At 49.7% G+C, this 16,256-nt stretch overlaps 1 protein-coding gene across 1 annotated transcript; it reads left to right on the top strand.

Annotated features, from left to right (window-relative positions):
* The first annotated feature begins 6,125 nt into the window (after positions 1 to 6,125).
* Positions 6,126 to 7,591, top strand: LOC134399326 (hemoglobin subunit beta-2-like). The gene is made up of 3 exons (XM_063127331.1): positions 6,126 to 6,286; positions 6,390 to 6,612; positions 7,377 to 7,591. Exons 1-3 carry the CDS (start codon positions 6,195 to 6,197, stop codon positions 7,503 to 7,505), a joined length of 444 nt encoding a protein of 147 aa, XP_062983401.1. The 5' UTR covers positions 6,126 to 6,194; the 3' UTR covers positions 7,506 to 7,591.
* Positions 7,592 to 16,256: the final 8,665 nt, after the last annotated feature.

The raw sequence follows: 16,256 nt of genomic DNA on the forward strand, positions 1-16,256 counted from the left end.
AATTCCGGAGCGGAAGCCACCTGTGCTCTTATGGCGAACCCAAAAGGAAGCTTTGTGGCACCTCAAAGGCATCCTGAAGTGGGACGGACCCTTCGTGTTCCCTCTCTGGCCAAGAGACCAAAGCAAGTTCGAATGGCTGAACCCACTTTGCGGGATCCCAGCATCCTCCTCAGGTTCCTCTCTCACACCCGAAAAGAGAGGGCTCAAGTTAAAGGAAGCCAGATTCCGGCTGGACATCAGGAAAAACTTCCTGACTGTTAGAGCAGTGCGACAATGGAACCAGTTCCCTAGGGAGGTGGTGGGCTCTCCCACACCAGAGGCCTTCAAGAGGCAGGTGGACAAGCATCTGTCAGGGATGCTTCTAAGGTAGATTCCTGCACTGAGCAGGGGGTTGGACTCAATGGCCTTGTAGGCCCCTTCCAACTCTGCTATTCTATGATTCTATGATTCTAAGAGTGATGAGTTTGGGCAATTCCCCCTTCACCACCCAGGCAGCGGTAGCTGCAGGCATGGCCGCTCCTATGTTTTAAAAAGCAGCCAGACCCAAAGAAATGAAGTCCTGCCCCCCCCCCCCCCAGCCCTGGCTGCATTCACTGCCTGCTGAACTGGCCCTCGAAAGGGGAGCCGGTGTGCAGAGTTGCTGTACAACACCGTGGCCACAGAAATCATCCGTGGTTGCTCAAGGAATACAAGAGCCCCACTGCCACGTGGGCCAGACAGACCCCTGTGGAAAAGGAAGGTGCATTGGTCCCCAAAGCCATGGCCTGGGTTGGGCCTGAAAAGAGAGGCCCAAAGGCCAGGGGCCTCTGTGCAGCGTGTGGGTGGGAGAGGCGGCTGCTCAGCCTTGCCTCTCCCTGGGGAGCGAGGCTCGTCCCGGTGGCCTCTCCTGGCCCATCCCTGCCTGGGCCCAGGCCAGATGGAGGAGAGGCGGTCTTGGGAGGCTGCTCCCCTTACTGCTGCAGGCTTTGACATTGGCCACATGTCCATGGGGTTTCAACGCTCTGAATGACCCTGTGAGGTAGGCCACCTTACTAAACAAGGATGGCCACTAATCGGCGGGTCAGAGGTTGTGACGTGGCCGAGGGCCGGCCCTCTGGGCCCGTCCTGCATCCTCTGGGCCACACTGACGTCCTGTCCTGGGTCGTGAACTGCTGTGCCGGAGCGCAGCAGGCATTGCTGAGGCGGCCCCGAACCATGAAGATGCTGCTTCTCCCATTATCGCCGTCCCCAGGGAGGGCGGAGGGAGGGCCCTATCAGGCCCCGGGGGCTCTGGGTGCGGGCTCGCCCTCTCAGCTGCTCCAAAGAGATAGGGCAGGGGCTCAGGAGGGGCTCCAGGCACCCTTGGCAAACCGATAGCTCAGCCACGTGTCCGAGGCCCAGGTTGGAGCTGTGGGCAGGGAGGCAGACTCTGCTGGACTGCAGCGGCAAGAAGGCTGTTTAGACTTGTCAGTGGTTGGCCTGCAATGCAAAGATGCTTGTGGATGTCACCCCACAGCCTCTGCCCTGGCGGCCCCTCACCCAACCCTTAGAAATGTGAGGCAGCAGGCTGGAGCAGGACAGAAGCAGAGAGAAAACCACCTCTCAACGGACACCCTTGGCATCATTCTGCCTCCAGACCCAGTGGCCGTCATGGCTAGTGGGACTCACGGCCACCCCACCCCCCCATTGCTTCATTACATTTTTACCCTTTCCTTTCCCAGGATGGTAGACGTGGTTCTTCCTCTCCCTATTTTACCCTAACAACAACCCTGAGAGGTAGGTTCAGCTGAACAAGAGCAACGTTCACACCTTTTGCCCCCAGATGGCACAACTCCTGCTCACCAGCAAGGGGGCGGCTGAGCAGCAGGGAGGGGCTGGGCCTTAACCTCCCCCCCTCCCGCAGCACCTGCTTTTACACTTGCTGAGCTCTTGTGCCAACAGCCAAAGTCCCCACGGGGGCTTCATGGCAGAACCCCGGCCTCCCTGGTCCAGCTGTGACGTTCTCTTCCCTGGGCCTCTTTCCAGGTGAGGCTTTTCTCGCGCCATCATCCTGCCTCGTCCATGGGATTCAATGGAGGGGAGGGAGGCACAGACATAGAATCACAGAATCGCAGAGTTGGAAGGGGCCTACAAGGCCATCGAGTCCAACCCCCTGCTCCATGCAGGAATCCACCCTAAAGCATCCCTGACAGATGGTTGTCCAGCTGCCTCTTGAAGGCCTCTAGTGTGGGAGAGGGACGTCTCCACTGGTAAGTGGAGACATCCCTGTCCCCACTTGCCAGCCTCCTGTCTTTTTGCGGTGGGCAGTTTTACGCGGCCTTCTGACTGCCAGAGCAAGGAGCCCTTTGCACAGAAGCCCCCCACCCCCGGCGCTCCATGGATTCATCCAATATTTTCGCAGGGAGCTCCAAACGCTCAGCTGACACGCTCGCTACACCACACGTGGGCAGACGTCGGGCTGCCAGGTTCTTCCTTCCTTTACACTAGAACCTCGGAGTTCATTAATGGGTTTGGTGCAAAATTTGTTTTCAGCATCAGAACTCTGCTCAGATTCCTTTCACAAAAAAGCCTCGCACCACTGCTTTCTTCCATTTAGCTGCCTAATTTGGAGGCAGGCAGGCAGGCAGGCGTGGGTGGGTGTTTTGCTGCTGTTGTTGAACGCTTGGGAACCTAAATCCCTTGCAGATTTCCCAGAAATCTTCTGGGTTGTGAACCACTTTGGCTATTGGACGGTATAGAAATGTAATTCCTTCCTTCCTTCCTTCCTTCCTTCCTTCCTTCCTTCCTTCCTTCCTCATTAGTAGAGCCCAATTCCTCAACACTGCACTACGCCACTTATGACTTTACAGACCTCCCTCCCTCCCTCCCCCCTCCCCAAATGGCAAGATTTTTCTTAAATGGAAAGGGTCCATGTAGTGGATGCTTTCTTCATAAAGCCTGACCCTAAACTCTTGAAGAAGTCCCACTACGTTCCACAGGCAGGGCTGTTCCTTGGGGGAGGCAACGTGGCTGTGGCCCCCACACAGCCAGCAGCAGTAGGAACGCGTGGCCCTGGCCAGTTGGGGCTGCAGCCACGTGCCACACAGAGCAGAGGATCTCCCCTGAGGCAAGAGGGTCCACTCACTAACTCTGACAGAGCACAGCACATTTCCACAAAAAGTGGGTCCCATGATACAGGTTGCGAATCAAAGGTGAGTCTCAGGTTTGGACGGGTCAAAGGCTACCGGCGTAAAGGATGCACGGATAATATTCCAAACAAATGTATAGAACAGTGACGCAGATCAATGTTGCCATGTTAAAGAACGACATTAGAAGCATTCATTTATTTATTACATGTCTATAACGCCCAACAGCTTCTAGGGCAGCCTTCCTCAACCTGGAGCGCTCCAGATGTGTTGGACTGCAACTCCCAGAATGCCCCAGCCAGCTGCTGGCTGGGGCATTCTGGGAGTTGCAGTCCAACACATCTGGAGCACCCTAGGTTGAGGAAGGCTGTTCTAGGGAATGGGCCGGTGGGGGGAAATTGAGCAAAAGCCCTCGTTCCACCCCCCACCCCCACCCCCAGGGTCTGAGCATCAAGGTCTAGAGCGGTGCATCCATGACCACTCCCAAACTACACACCCGATCTTCCAAGGGCCACGTCCCGCTCATGCCAAGCAAGCGGAGCACCAGCTTCACAATCTGCCTCTCCACTGAAGGGTGCTCTTCACGGCACTTTTCACCCGCTCTGCCTGGCCCTCCAGCTGGGAGCCCCGGGGAGAGTTCCCTTTTCGTTGCAAAGGGCAGGGCGCCCTGGAATGGGTTCACCCCGAGAGAGGGGCCCGGGCCTTGGAAAGTGTCGGGGTTCCGGTGTCATCTGGTGAGCTCTCGCTGGCTCTTGAAAATCCGGGGCAGAGGGGTGTAAATCTCGCACCAGGCCGTACCCCCAATTACTGCATTGTCCACTTGCATGGCTCATGGGCACACTGTCCTCAAGGCTATTTCTGCCTCTTTGTCCTGGTATTTTTCAGGCAACAGTTTTATTTATTTATTTATTTATTTATTTTATTGCACTTATATTGCCAGGGCTCTCTGGGCGGTTTACAGAAATTCTAAAATTGAGGTAAAAACAAGTATACAAAATTTAAAACTCTAAAACACAGAACATACACACATAAAGCATTAAAAACCGTTAAAAAACTAAACATGTGGGTGATTAAGATGTGCCGCCATATGCCTGGGCAAAGAGGAAAGTCTTAACCTGGCGCCGGAAAGATAGCAGCGTTGGTGCCAGGCGAGCCTCGTCAGGGAGATCATTCCACAATCTGGGGGCCACCACCGAAGTTATGATGTTATAAGTTATGATGTTAAAGTAGTATTTATTGTGGGGTTTCCATGCGGTATCGACTGAGGTGTGCACTATCTGCATGGGATTGTAATTCGTACTAGTGGGGTGGGCTTCAAAGCTGTAGAATCATTTTTGTAACACTCCCCCCCCCCACTTTTGCCTTTGACCTCGGTCAAGGAGAAGAGATTTTTGAGCGGGAAATTCATGGTTGTCCTCTATTCACTCTCTTTTGATACTGCGGATGGCTGGTCAGGTATCATTTTAACTGAGTTCTTGACCCCAGAATAGTTGTTTTAAATGAATATTGTTGTTTTTATGCTTTTGATGGTTTTACATTTTAGTATATTTGTTTTTAATGTTCACTGTTTTTAACCTTTGTAAACCGCCCAGAGAGCTTCGGCTATGGGGCGGTATATAAATGTAATAAATAAATAAACTTTGAAGGGGAGGTTAATTTTCATGGTGCACCCATGCAACCGTACAGCTGTAACTGTGCAAGCTTTTATTTTATTTTTTAAAAAAGCTACATTTCTCCACAGGTGTGCATGTATTCATTGGGCTTTCAAAAAAGGAACCTGACCTGCCACTTCTCCTGCAATTGTGGCACTACACTGTGGCATGTGCTCCTGCTATAAACACAAATGACGAAGCACATGTGAACGTTCAAGATCCACCTGTGTGAGGCTGTGCGGCACTTGATTGCTTCAGTTACTTATATTTCCATGCCGCCCCAGAGCCAATAGCCCTCTGGGCGATTTACATAAGACACACAAGTTTCTGCACTCTGTTAATGTGTGTCCACACAGCAGCATTTAAATGTTACGGGCCGTTTATTGAATGTGTGATACAGCCCTGGGTGCTTCCACACTGAGGGAAGGCGCCTGGCGCTAGCAAGGAGGAGGCCTCCTGCAGCAACGCCCGGAACGTATGAAAGCAGCAGCAGCAGCAGTGTGAAAACATGGGAGGGTTATGGATGTAAGACAGCAGTGCTGGGATACCTGTGAAAATGCCGTAGGAGCCTCACCAGCGAGATCCTGGCCTCTGGTGTCGTGCAGTCAGTGCCGGGTCTGCAAGCCCCCTTACAGAGGGTCCCACGTATTTCCCCAACGTGCCTGATGTACCAGGCCTTTGGGTGGGGAGCAGCCCTGGGAGCCCTCTGCCTGGAGGCCCCTCACCCACCAGGCCCAGTTGACGTGGGCTTTAAATTCACCTCTTTAAAGACGCACAAAGCAACTCCAGCCTGGTGATGGTAAAGGACGTGGGCAGAGGTGGAATAAGAGGAGAGGAAGCCCCTGACCCTGCAATCTACTGTGGGCAGGAAAAGAAGCAACGGGTGCTTTTGGTAGCCACCACCACCACCACCCACCTGAGCATAAAGAGTTCTGCTGTTCAGCACTCAAGTAAGGCTGAAGCCTTTGCCAGCCTGGGAACAAATGGCACAGCTGTTCGCTTCCCCCACCCCGACCGACCCCAGCTCTAAAGGAGTGAATATCCGGGGCAGCCTCTCCCCAGCTGCCACCAGCCCCCCTCAGAACACCCATCCCGGGGGCCCGAATGGACATGGATGGGATTCACAGGTCCTCTAAGGCCTCCTCCACCGTGTGCCTCTTCCTCCTGATTCTCCTCCAGAGTTCTCTTGGCTTCCTCCAGCTCAGTCAGCCGAGCCGCACCCCAGGAGTGGCAGCTGCCGCCCCCCCCTCCTGCACCTCAGCCCCACCAAGGCTGGCTGGCAGCTCCAGCCCACCCTGGCCTCCACCCAGAGGAGGAGGAGGAGGAGGAGGAGGAGGAGGAGCTTCAGCACAGGGTATAAAAGTCTTGTGATGGAGACCTCAGCTCAGCTCCGGAGCTTTCTTCAGCCAAGAGAGACGCCCAACCCCAATCTTCCACCATGGTGCACTGGACCGCCGAAGAGAAGCAAATCATTCAGAGCATTTGGAGCAGGGTCGATGTACCGGCCGTGGGGGGCGACGTCCTTGCCAAGTACGCCCCTTTGCGCGGCCGTTGCCTCTTTGGGATAGGCCGGGCGCTCCTCTCCCTCCCAGGTAACCAGGTGTGCCTCTTTCTCTCCCCTCCCTCCCTGCAGCCTGCTCGTCGTCTATCCCTGGACCCAGAGGTTCTTTAGCCACTTTGGGAACCTGTCCGGCTCAACCGCCATCTGTGGCAACCCCATGGTCAAGGCCCACGGCAAGAAGGTGCTCCTCTCCTTCAGCGATGCCATCAAGGACATGGACAACATCAAGGAGACGTTCTCCAAGCTGAGCGAGCTGCACTGCAACAAGCTGCACGTGGACCCCGAGAACTTCAGGGTGAGGCGCGTGGCCCCTTCTTTGAGGGACTGCCCTGTGTGTGCGTGTGGGGTGGGGGGAACGGGGCGTTTCAGGCCAAGCCACTATCATGACTGCAAACCCAAACCAAATGACAGGAGAATTGGAGGCATACATGCCTAAGAGAGATCCTAATTATGCCATTACTTCCCGGAAGTTAGGAAATCACGGCCCCTGTTGCAAGAAAGCGCCCCCGGCAGAGGCAGGACTGGAGCCCAGGTCTCCAGGGCCAAGTCACACCTGCCAGCTGGAAGACGGAATTGCCCCAAGAGAGGGTTTGGGGGTGCTCTTGGGGGTTGTTCTAGGAGGCCTCCCCTTAACGGCCCACCTGCAGTTCAATTTGCACCTTGTTTGTTTTTAAAATGTACCTTTGATGAGTTTTTAATCTTACTTTATTTGTCCACCGCTCTGACATTCTGAATGGGGAGTGGTATATAAATAGGGTAAATAAATGGAATATACCTGGGTTCAAATGGCAAACTGCCTGTGTGGCCCGGTCCACTGAGAGGCTGAGTTCCGACGACACGCTAATCCGATCTCGGCCAGAATGGCTGGCGCGTGCCCCCCCCCCCCCCCCCGCAGCTCTCTTTCTCTCAGCCCCCTTCGCCCTTTCCCCGAGGAGGCTTCTGCTGTGGCTGTCCGTGGTGCCCTGGGGGCGGGGGAGGCGGGGGGGGCAGCGCCCTGCGCCCTTTCCCCGGGAGGGGGCTGCGGGCCGAGGGTCTGACGCCTCGCCCTTTCCCTTCCAGCTCCTGGGCGACATCCTGGTGATTGTCCTGGCCAATGACTTCAAGAAAGACTTCACCCCCGCCGCCCAGGCCGCCTTCCAGAAGCTGGGCGCCGTGGTGGCTCACGCCATGGGACGCCAGTACCACTGAGCCCCTCCCGAGCGGAGGCCGCGCCCCCTTGCCGCCCCCGGCCAGCCCCACGGGGCCCGCGAATAAAAGTTGCCCCTGCAATCCGAGCGGACTCCCTGCGTCTCTGTGGGTGCTGGGGGGAGAGGGGAGGGGGGGACGGGAGAGACCACCCCGGGAGGGGAGGGGAGGGGAGGGGGGACTAGCCCGCCCGGGCTGCAGCCCCGACGGAACTCCGCCCCGAAGCGGCAGAGCTGCCAGAGCCAGCCAGCAAACAGACCATGCCCCACCGCCAGCCAGCCGGCGGGCCCGCCCGGGCGCTCCCCGAGACCCAGCCGCCGCCGCCGCCGCCCGCCTCGGTGGGATGAAACCCCCGCCCTCCCCCTGCCTCACTTTGGGAGGGAGAAGCTCCATGCAACACGGGCCCACGCGCACACCCGGCCGTGGGCAGGAGCCCGCCTTGCCCAGCGATCAGGGGGCAGCTGGGGGTGGGGGTGGGGGTGGGGGAGCGTGCTGCTTCCCGTGGTCCCAGAGGGGGCCTCCCGAGAGCCCCCCCCTCGCGCCTGGCGAGTCCTTGCAAGCCCCGCGCTCCTGTACCCTTCCCACCTCCCTGGCTGCACTGGGGTACTTGCTGGCAGGGGGTAGCGGTGCTCTCTCGGGCCTGGGGGGCGGCGGGGGGGGGAGTCCACCTTCTCATCCACCCCCAGCACGAAGCCCAGGTTGCAGCACCGCACCCGGCGCACAAGGAAGGCTGGGGCGGATGGCAGCCCCAGCAGGCAGCGCTGAAGGTGGGGGGCGTACAGTGGGGGGGGGTCGGGGGTCAGGGGAGCGCGTCCCGGCCCAGCCGGCAGCCCCCCTCTCTGGGTCTCTCTGGCCCCCTCCTCATTCAAGGGCAGAGGGAGAAAGAGGGAGCGTCGTGCAGGTGCGGATCAGCAAGCACCTGCCAAGGCCCCGCGGCTCCTCTCCGCCTGCTGCTGCCGCCGCTACTTTCTGCCCTTGCGCAAGAGCGCACCTGCCTTCTTTAGGCCCTCCGCCAGCGGCTCCTGGTGGAGCTCACTCAGGCCTCTCTGCCCACAGGGGCCTTTCCCACAAAAGCGTCCACTACATCCTGCTGCTCATGTACAGCATTACTATTATTGTGTTCATATCTTGCCTTTCCACCAACAATGGTGATCAAGGGTGCTAATAAAAAGAATTAGTGATTAAGGCAAAACCTTGGTTAAAAACAAAGACATTAAAAAGCACCACAATCAGAGAAACAGCAGCTCCGGGCCCAATTGACAGACCAGCATGAGATGCCGGAGCCCTGCCTGACCGACCGCCCACGGCCCCGCCCACCCGTGCTGGCAATGGAGGGAGAGTGGGCGTCCCAGAGCATGGGAGCAGCCATGGAGAAGGCCCCGTAACGCCATCCCCATCAAATGTGCCTGTGAAGGTGGTGGGAATGAAAGCAGGGCAAAGAGACGGACCATTTCCAGGAATTTTCAAGCCATGGACAAAACCGTTTCTCCACCCACCCCCCTGTTTTTTCTGGGGGGGGGGGGAACAGAACTTCTGGGGAAAATAGAAACATAACCAGCACTTACCTTTTCTTAAAGTACTCTTTGCACATCTAAAGTCATTTTGTTGCATTGAGCAGGGGGTTGGACTCGATGGCCTTGTAGGCCCCTTCCAACTCTGCTATTCTATGATTCTACGATAGCCTTCCCCAACATGGTGCTCTCCAGATATTTTGGATTTCAGTTGCCATCAGCCTCAGGCCGCCTGGCCAATGGTCCAAAACACCTGTAGAGCACTAGGTTGAGGAAGGCTGCTTTAGGAACAAAAAGAAGCCTTTTCCTTTCATAAAATTATATATAACGTGGTTTTTCATAAAATTATAATTATATCTGAAACTTTAAAAAAATGAACTCAGTAAATTCTTAACTATTGTCTGAATAAACAATAGTTTAAAAATGTAATATTCCTAGCACCACTGAATTTATAGGCAAATCAAGTTATACAGAACATATTTTAGCTTCCTAGTTTAAGCCCTATACGGCTCAGGTCCAGGTTATCTGAAAGACCGTATTCTCCCTCATGAGCCTACCTGTGCTTTGAGATCTTCTGGAGAAGCCCTTCTTTCAGTCCCACCATCTTCACAGGCACGCCTGGTGGGAACATGGGAGGGGGCCTTCTCGGTGGCTGCTCCAGTGCTCTGGAACTCTCTTCCAAGGGAAGCTAGACTGGCTCCCTCCCTGATGTGCTTTCGGAAGCAAGCAAAAACCTCCTTGTTCCGGCAGGCCTTTGGCGAATAATCTGGGTCTCCATCTATGCTAAGGACTTTTAAAATTGTCACATGTTTTAAATGTTTAATGTTTTAATCTTGCAATATATTTAATATAGTTTTAACTTTTGTATATAATAAAAATAATATTATTTATTATTTATAAATAATATAAGTTACTGGGCACAGTAATGGACTGGATGAGGGCTAACAAACTGAAACTCAATCCAGACAAGACGGAGGTACTGTTACCGGGTGGTTCATCTGTCCAGCAAGGTGATGTTTGCCCTGTCATGGATGGGGTTGCACTCTCCCTAAAGGATCAGGTCCGTAGTTTGGGGATGCTCTTGGATGCAGAACTGTCATTGAGGCACAGGTGAACTCAGTGGCAAAGAGCACCTTTTATCAGCTTAGGCTGATATACCAACTGCACCCTTATCTGGACAGAGATAGCCTAGCTACAGTTATCCATGCTCTGATAACCTCTCGTTTGGATTACTGCAATGCGTTATACATGGGGCTGCCCTTGAAAACGGTCTGGAAGCTTCAGCTGATACAAAACAGGGCAGCCCGTTTACTAACAGGGACTGGCCGGTGAGATCACATCAGGCCAGTCCTTCTACAGCTTCATTGGCTGCCAGTCCAGGTCCGGGCCTGATTCAAAGTGCTGGTATTGACATTCAAAGCCCTAAACGATTTGGGGCCAGGTTATTTAAAGGAACACCTCCTCCCATATGTGCCTGCCCGGACCTTAAGATCAACCACAGGGGTCCTTCTCCGTGAGCCCCTTCCAAAGGAAGTGAGGCAGGTGGCTACCAGTAGAGGGCCTTCTCTGCTGTGGCACCCCGGCTGTGGAATGAGCTCCCTAAGGAGGTTCGCTTGGCACCTACATTATATGCTTTTAGACGCCAGGTGAAGACCTTTATATTCTCCCAGCATTTTAACAGGCTATAAATACATTTTAACTTGGTGTTTAAAATTTGTAATTTTGCATTGCTGCTATTTTTATCTGGTTGAGCTTTTATATTGTATTTTATATTATGGTTTTATACTGTTGTTTTATACTTTGAATATTTTTAATTTTTGTGAACCGCCCAGAGAGCTCCGGCTATTGAGCGGTATAGAAAAGTAATAAATAAATAAATGAATAAATAAATTATTTCTTACCTGCCTTTCCATTTTTATCGAGGTGGGGAACAACAGTAAGTATATTTCTTTTCATAGATTTAAAAATGTATATGTTTTAAATTTTGTAAGGCTGCCTTGAGGCCCAGTATTGGACAAAAAATGGAATAATAATAATAATAACAATAACGAAAACAACAACAACAACAACAACAATAAGTCTGACCAGATGGAACTTCAGCCAGCAATTTCTTCATGGTGGTGGTGCAGCCACCTCGCAGCCACTGCAGGGCTATCCCACAAAGCTACGAATTAAAAAAGTTGGGGAGCTACTGCCACGACACAGGCTCTGAACACCAGACCTCACGTCTGCCACCACTTATTATGGGGCAGCACAGGCTCTGAACAACAGACCCGGCCGAGGCTACTCCCTGCTCAAGCCAAGCACCACTGCTTGATACGCCTGAGGCAAGGGATAAAGCCCACCTTCCTCCAAACTATGTGGAGAAAGGGGTTTAAAATGGAGAAGGATTTTAATATATATAATAATGCGCTGTGAGTTATACCTGCTTAGGTGAATGATTGTCAGAGTGGGTGTTAAATGTGTAAACTTAAGATGATAAATGCCAAACAGACACGTGGGATTTTTGTGGTAGTTTTAAAATAAACAATCAAAATTTATTTTTAAAAGTTCATAAGCTTTGTTTCAAATAACAACATTTAAAAACCTTTTTGAAACCTTCCATACAATCCGGTCACTCATTCACATTCACGCTTTCCTTTTTCTCACACAATCACTCTTGAACTTTCTTTATTATCAGTATTGATTAATATACTTCCACTACGTGCACACCACACTCTAAAGACACCACTCACTACACTGACTCTCAAATTTCCCAGAACTTAAGTACTATAAATACAGAGAGCACTACAGACTCTAAGAGTCCCTAACAAGTCTCCCTGGAAAGAACAAGAACTAGAACAAGAACTCACAATCCCCTCAGTCATTCCCTTATATATCACTCCTCCCCCCTCCCAAGACATTCTAACTCCGCCCACTCAGGCCAACATTCTACAAACCACAGACTTACAAACTGCAAGCATACCTTTGGGAATTGACTTGTGGGGTGTAACGCCACAGCTACCCCAACTTTTTTGCTAGAGTGAAGTGCTTATGGCACCTCCGTCGTCTAACCATGCTCCAGTTTCATGGCGGAGGCATTCCGGGGACGGTGGCAACCCCTGATTGGTCGCTGTCCACCCAGGCAGAGGCAAGGAGGTGGGCCCGGCAAGCTGAATGACCAACAGAAAGCAACAGAATAGAACCCCTTATCTTCAATGTTGTCCCTATAGAATCATAGAATCGGAGAGTTGGAAGGGGCCTATAAGGCCATTGAGTCCAGCCCCCTGCTCAATGCAGGAATCCACCCTAAAGCATCCCTGACAGATGCTTGTCCAGCTGCCTCTCGAAGGCCTCTAGTGTGGGAGAGCCCACAACCTCCCTAGGTCACTGGTTCCATTGACGGACTGCTCTTTTTTTTTTTTTTTAAATGATTTTATTTTTCTACAATACTTAAACATACACATTACATCCTCTCATAAAGAAAAAACAACAACATACTACATAATATTGAAACGTTGAATACATAATATCTTATCTAAATACATAATCAAAATTAACATAGAAGTGCACCCCCCACCTCGGGATCTCATTCCTGATTCCAGAATCTCATACTTTCTTCTGCTGGTGGTTTCCCACTTCCTTTAGAAAACACAAATATTAGGAACTGTTTCCAAATTCCTTCAAAATCATTTGATTTACCTATACCTCTTCTCCATTTAATATTACTTGTCAATTTATCATTAATAGCTATATTACTTCTTTATACCATTCTTCAATAGAATATTCCCCTTGAATCTTCCAGTTCCTAGCTACAATCAATCTTGCTGCAGTCAGCAAATTCGTTATCAATTCCTTGATTTCCTTTTTACATTTAAAATCTTCAAATAGTGACAGTAATGCAACTTTTGGTGTTCGTTCTATCTTCATTTCCACAATTTAATGTTTTAATGTTTACCATTTTAATTGTTGTAAACCGCCCAGAGAGCTTCGGCTGTGGGGCGGTATATAAATGTAATTAAATAAATAAATAAATAAATAAATTTCTTCAATCTCCAAAAACACCATCTTCCAAAAATTTTGAACATAGTTACATTCCCACCACATATGTAAATATGTTCCTTTACCCCCACATCCTCTCCAACAGTTTGCTGACTGCTGATTATTTATCTTATTCAATCTAACCGGAGTTAGGTACCACCTCCATATAATTTTAAAATAATTCTCTTTTATTCTTACTGACATATTTCTCAACGCTCTTTGTTTCCATAGTCCCTCCCAGCCCTGTTGTCCTATTTGTACATTCAAATCTGTCTCCCAAACCATTTTGCTTGAATTATCCATCAACCCTTTCTCCATCAATATTCTATATATTTCACTCATCAACCCTTTTAACACTGTTCTTTTCTCCCTATCATTTTCTTTCTTAACTATCAATTCCTCAAACTTCGTCAATTCTCTACAATCTCCGTTATCTCTTACCCACTTTTTAGTCCACTGTTCTAATTGCCAATAATTTAACCAAGTTAATTTTTTATCTTTAAAGACCTCTTCCATATCCTCTCTTGTATTCATTCCTCTTAACCATTCCCTTAATTTCATTTTATTTTTTTCTATTAAAACTTTACTTAATCTACTCTTTAATTTCTCCGGGAAGTTCTTTAACATTATTACCGGTGACAAAGGGGAGCTGCTCGGAAGCAGCTCCCCTTTATATTTACACCAAATTTCCCAGTGAGACCTCAAAAGCAGGTTATCTATACTTTCTACCCATTTTTTCCCCTTCCCTAAAAATACATTCTCCAGATTAATCTCTATATTACTTGTGGTTTTATCCTCCATCCAATCTAATTCTCCTATTCCTGTAATTGCCTCCACAATATGTCTTAATCTGTTAGCTACGTAATATAGTTTAATATTTGGGAGACCCAATCCTCCCTTTTTTGACTTAAATACCATTTACTTTTATTTACCCTCGCTTTCTTATCACCATTACAAAAATTATTTATAATACTTTGCCAACTTTTTATCTCTAATTCTGAAATTTTTATTGGTAGCATCCTAAACACAAAATTAATCTTTGCTAAAATCTTCATTTTTATTAATGCTATTCTTCCAAACCAGGATAAGTTTAATCTTTTATATTTTTCCAATTTTGCTAAAATCTCTTTTTTTAACACATTTAAATTCTCTTTCTCTAAACTCTCTAACTTCTGCGTAATTTTTATTCCCAAATATCTAATCTGATTCCTAACTCTCATTTCTCTTCCCTTTCCTTCCCAATCCTTCTCTTCCTTTTTAGTATAGTTAAACAACGTCATTTCTGATTTGGACCAATTTATTCTTAACCCAGTAACATCCTCAAATTCTCTCAGTTGCTGTTTAATTCTCCCCATCTTTTCTATTGGATTTTTAATAGTCAGCAACGTGTCATCTGCAAACATATTCAGTTTAATTTTTTTCATACTACCTATTCCTTCAATCTCCTCATCTTCTCGTATTGCATTCGCCAATAATTCCATTACCATTACAAATAGGATTGGCGAGAGTGGACATCCTTGCCTTGTCCCTCTGGCTAGTCGTATCTTATCCGTCACACCATCATTCACTACCACTACGGCTGTATTTTGAGAGTACAACTGTTCTATTATAGCTTTAAATTTATTTCCGAATCCCATTTTATTTAAAACCATCTTTAGAGCTTGCCAGCTCAAACAGTCAAAAGCCTTGAAAATATCCAATGCCAGAATTCCCGCTTTAACCCTAGACTTATTTATCACCTGTATTACATTCAGAACCCTTCCCACTAAATTAGGCATCTGCCTACCTGCTACAAATCCACATTGATCCTCCCCTATATATTCCTCTATAAATTTATTCAACCGCCTTGCTAAAATAGTTGAAAAAATCTTAGCATCTTGGAGCCCACAACCTCCCTAGATAACTGGTTCCATTGACGGACTGCTCTAACAGGAAGTTTTTTCCTGATGTCCAGCTGGAATCTGGCTTCCTGTAATTTGATCCCATTAGTCTATGTCCTGCACTCTGGGAGGATCGAGATCCTAGCCCTCCTCTGTGTGGCAACGTTTCAAGTATTTGAAGAGTGTTATCATGGCTCCCCTCGGTCTTCTCAAGGCTAAGCATGCCCAAAGGTACCTTCTCAAACTGGTGGAGGTAACGAGTGGGGTACAGCAGGTCTCAGTCCTGGGCCTCGTGCTCTTCAACATTTTTATTAATAACTTGGACAATCAGGTGCAAGGAATGCTTATCAAATTTACAGTTGACACAAAATTGGGTGGGATAGCTAATACTCTGGAAGACTAAAACAAACTTCAAAGTGGTCTTGATAGGCTGGAGTGCTGGCCTGAAAACAACAGAATGAAATTTAATATGGATAAATGCCAAGTTATACACCTAGGGAAAAGAAACCAAATGCACAGTTACAAGATGGGGGATACTTGGCTCAACAATGCTGCAAATGAGAAGGATCTTGGACTTGTTGTAGATCACAAGCTGAATATAAGCCAACAGAGTGATGTGGCTGCAAAAAAAGCAAATGCTATTTTGGACTGCATTAATGGAAGTAGAGCTTCCAAATCGCACGAGGTCCTGGTTCCTCTCTATTCGGCCCTGGTTAGGCCTCATCTAGAGTATTGCGTCCAGTTCTGGGCTCTACAATTCAAGAAGGACGCAGACAAGCTGGAGCGTGTTCAGAGGAGGGCAACCAGGGTGATCAGGGGTCTGGAAACAAAGCCCTATGAAGAGAGGCTGAAAGAACTGGGCATGTTTAGCCTGGAGAAGAGAAGACTGAGGGGAAACATGATAGCACTCTTCAAATACTTAAAAGGTTGTCACACAGAGGAGGGCCAGGATCTCTTCTCGATCCTCCCAGAGTGCAGGACACAGAAAAATGGATTCAAGTGACAGGAAGCCAGATTCTGGCTGGACATCAGGAAGAACCTCTTGACAGAGCAGTGACCTAGGGAGGTGGTGGGCTCTCCCACACTGGAGGCCTTCAAGAGACAGCTGGACAACCACCTGTCAGGGATGCTTTAGGGTGGATTCCTGCATTGAGCAGGGGGTTGGACTCGATGGCCTTGTAGGCCCCTTCCAACTCTACTATGATTCTATGACTCCATAAACCCTGTGGGACATGACATGGCAGTGGCTGTGGAGCTGGCACAGTAGTCCCTCAGCATCACTTTGTGGAGCTGACTGAGCAGGAAGGACTAGAATATTGTGCCCGATGGTATCAAAGGCCATC

This window comes from Elgaria multicarinata, chromosome 5, assembly GCF_023053635.1.
Source record: "Elgaria multicarinata webbii isolate HBS135686 ecotype San Diego chromosome 5, rElgMul1.1.pri, whole genome shotgun sequence".
Lineage (NCBI taxonomy): Eukaryota > Metazoa > Chordata > Lepidosauria > Squamata > Anguidae > Elgaria > Elgaria multicarinata.

Bases quoted from the DNA above. Each gene is read 5' to 3' on its own strand.
- LOC134399326 (XM_063127331.1), top strand. From the start codon at position 6,195: ATGGTGCACTGGACCGCCGAAGAGAAGCAAATCATTCAGAGCATTTGG. The intron at 6,287-6,389 runs GTACGCCCCTTT...CCCTCCCTGCAG, and splicing joins GGGGGCGACGTCCTTGCCAA to CCTGCTCGTCGTCTATCCCT. The intron at 6,613-7,376 runs GTGAGGCGCGTG...TTTCCCTTCCAG, and splicing joins TGGACCCCGAGAACTTCAGG to CTCCTGGGCGACATCCTGGT.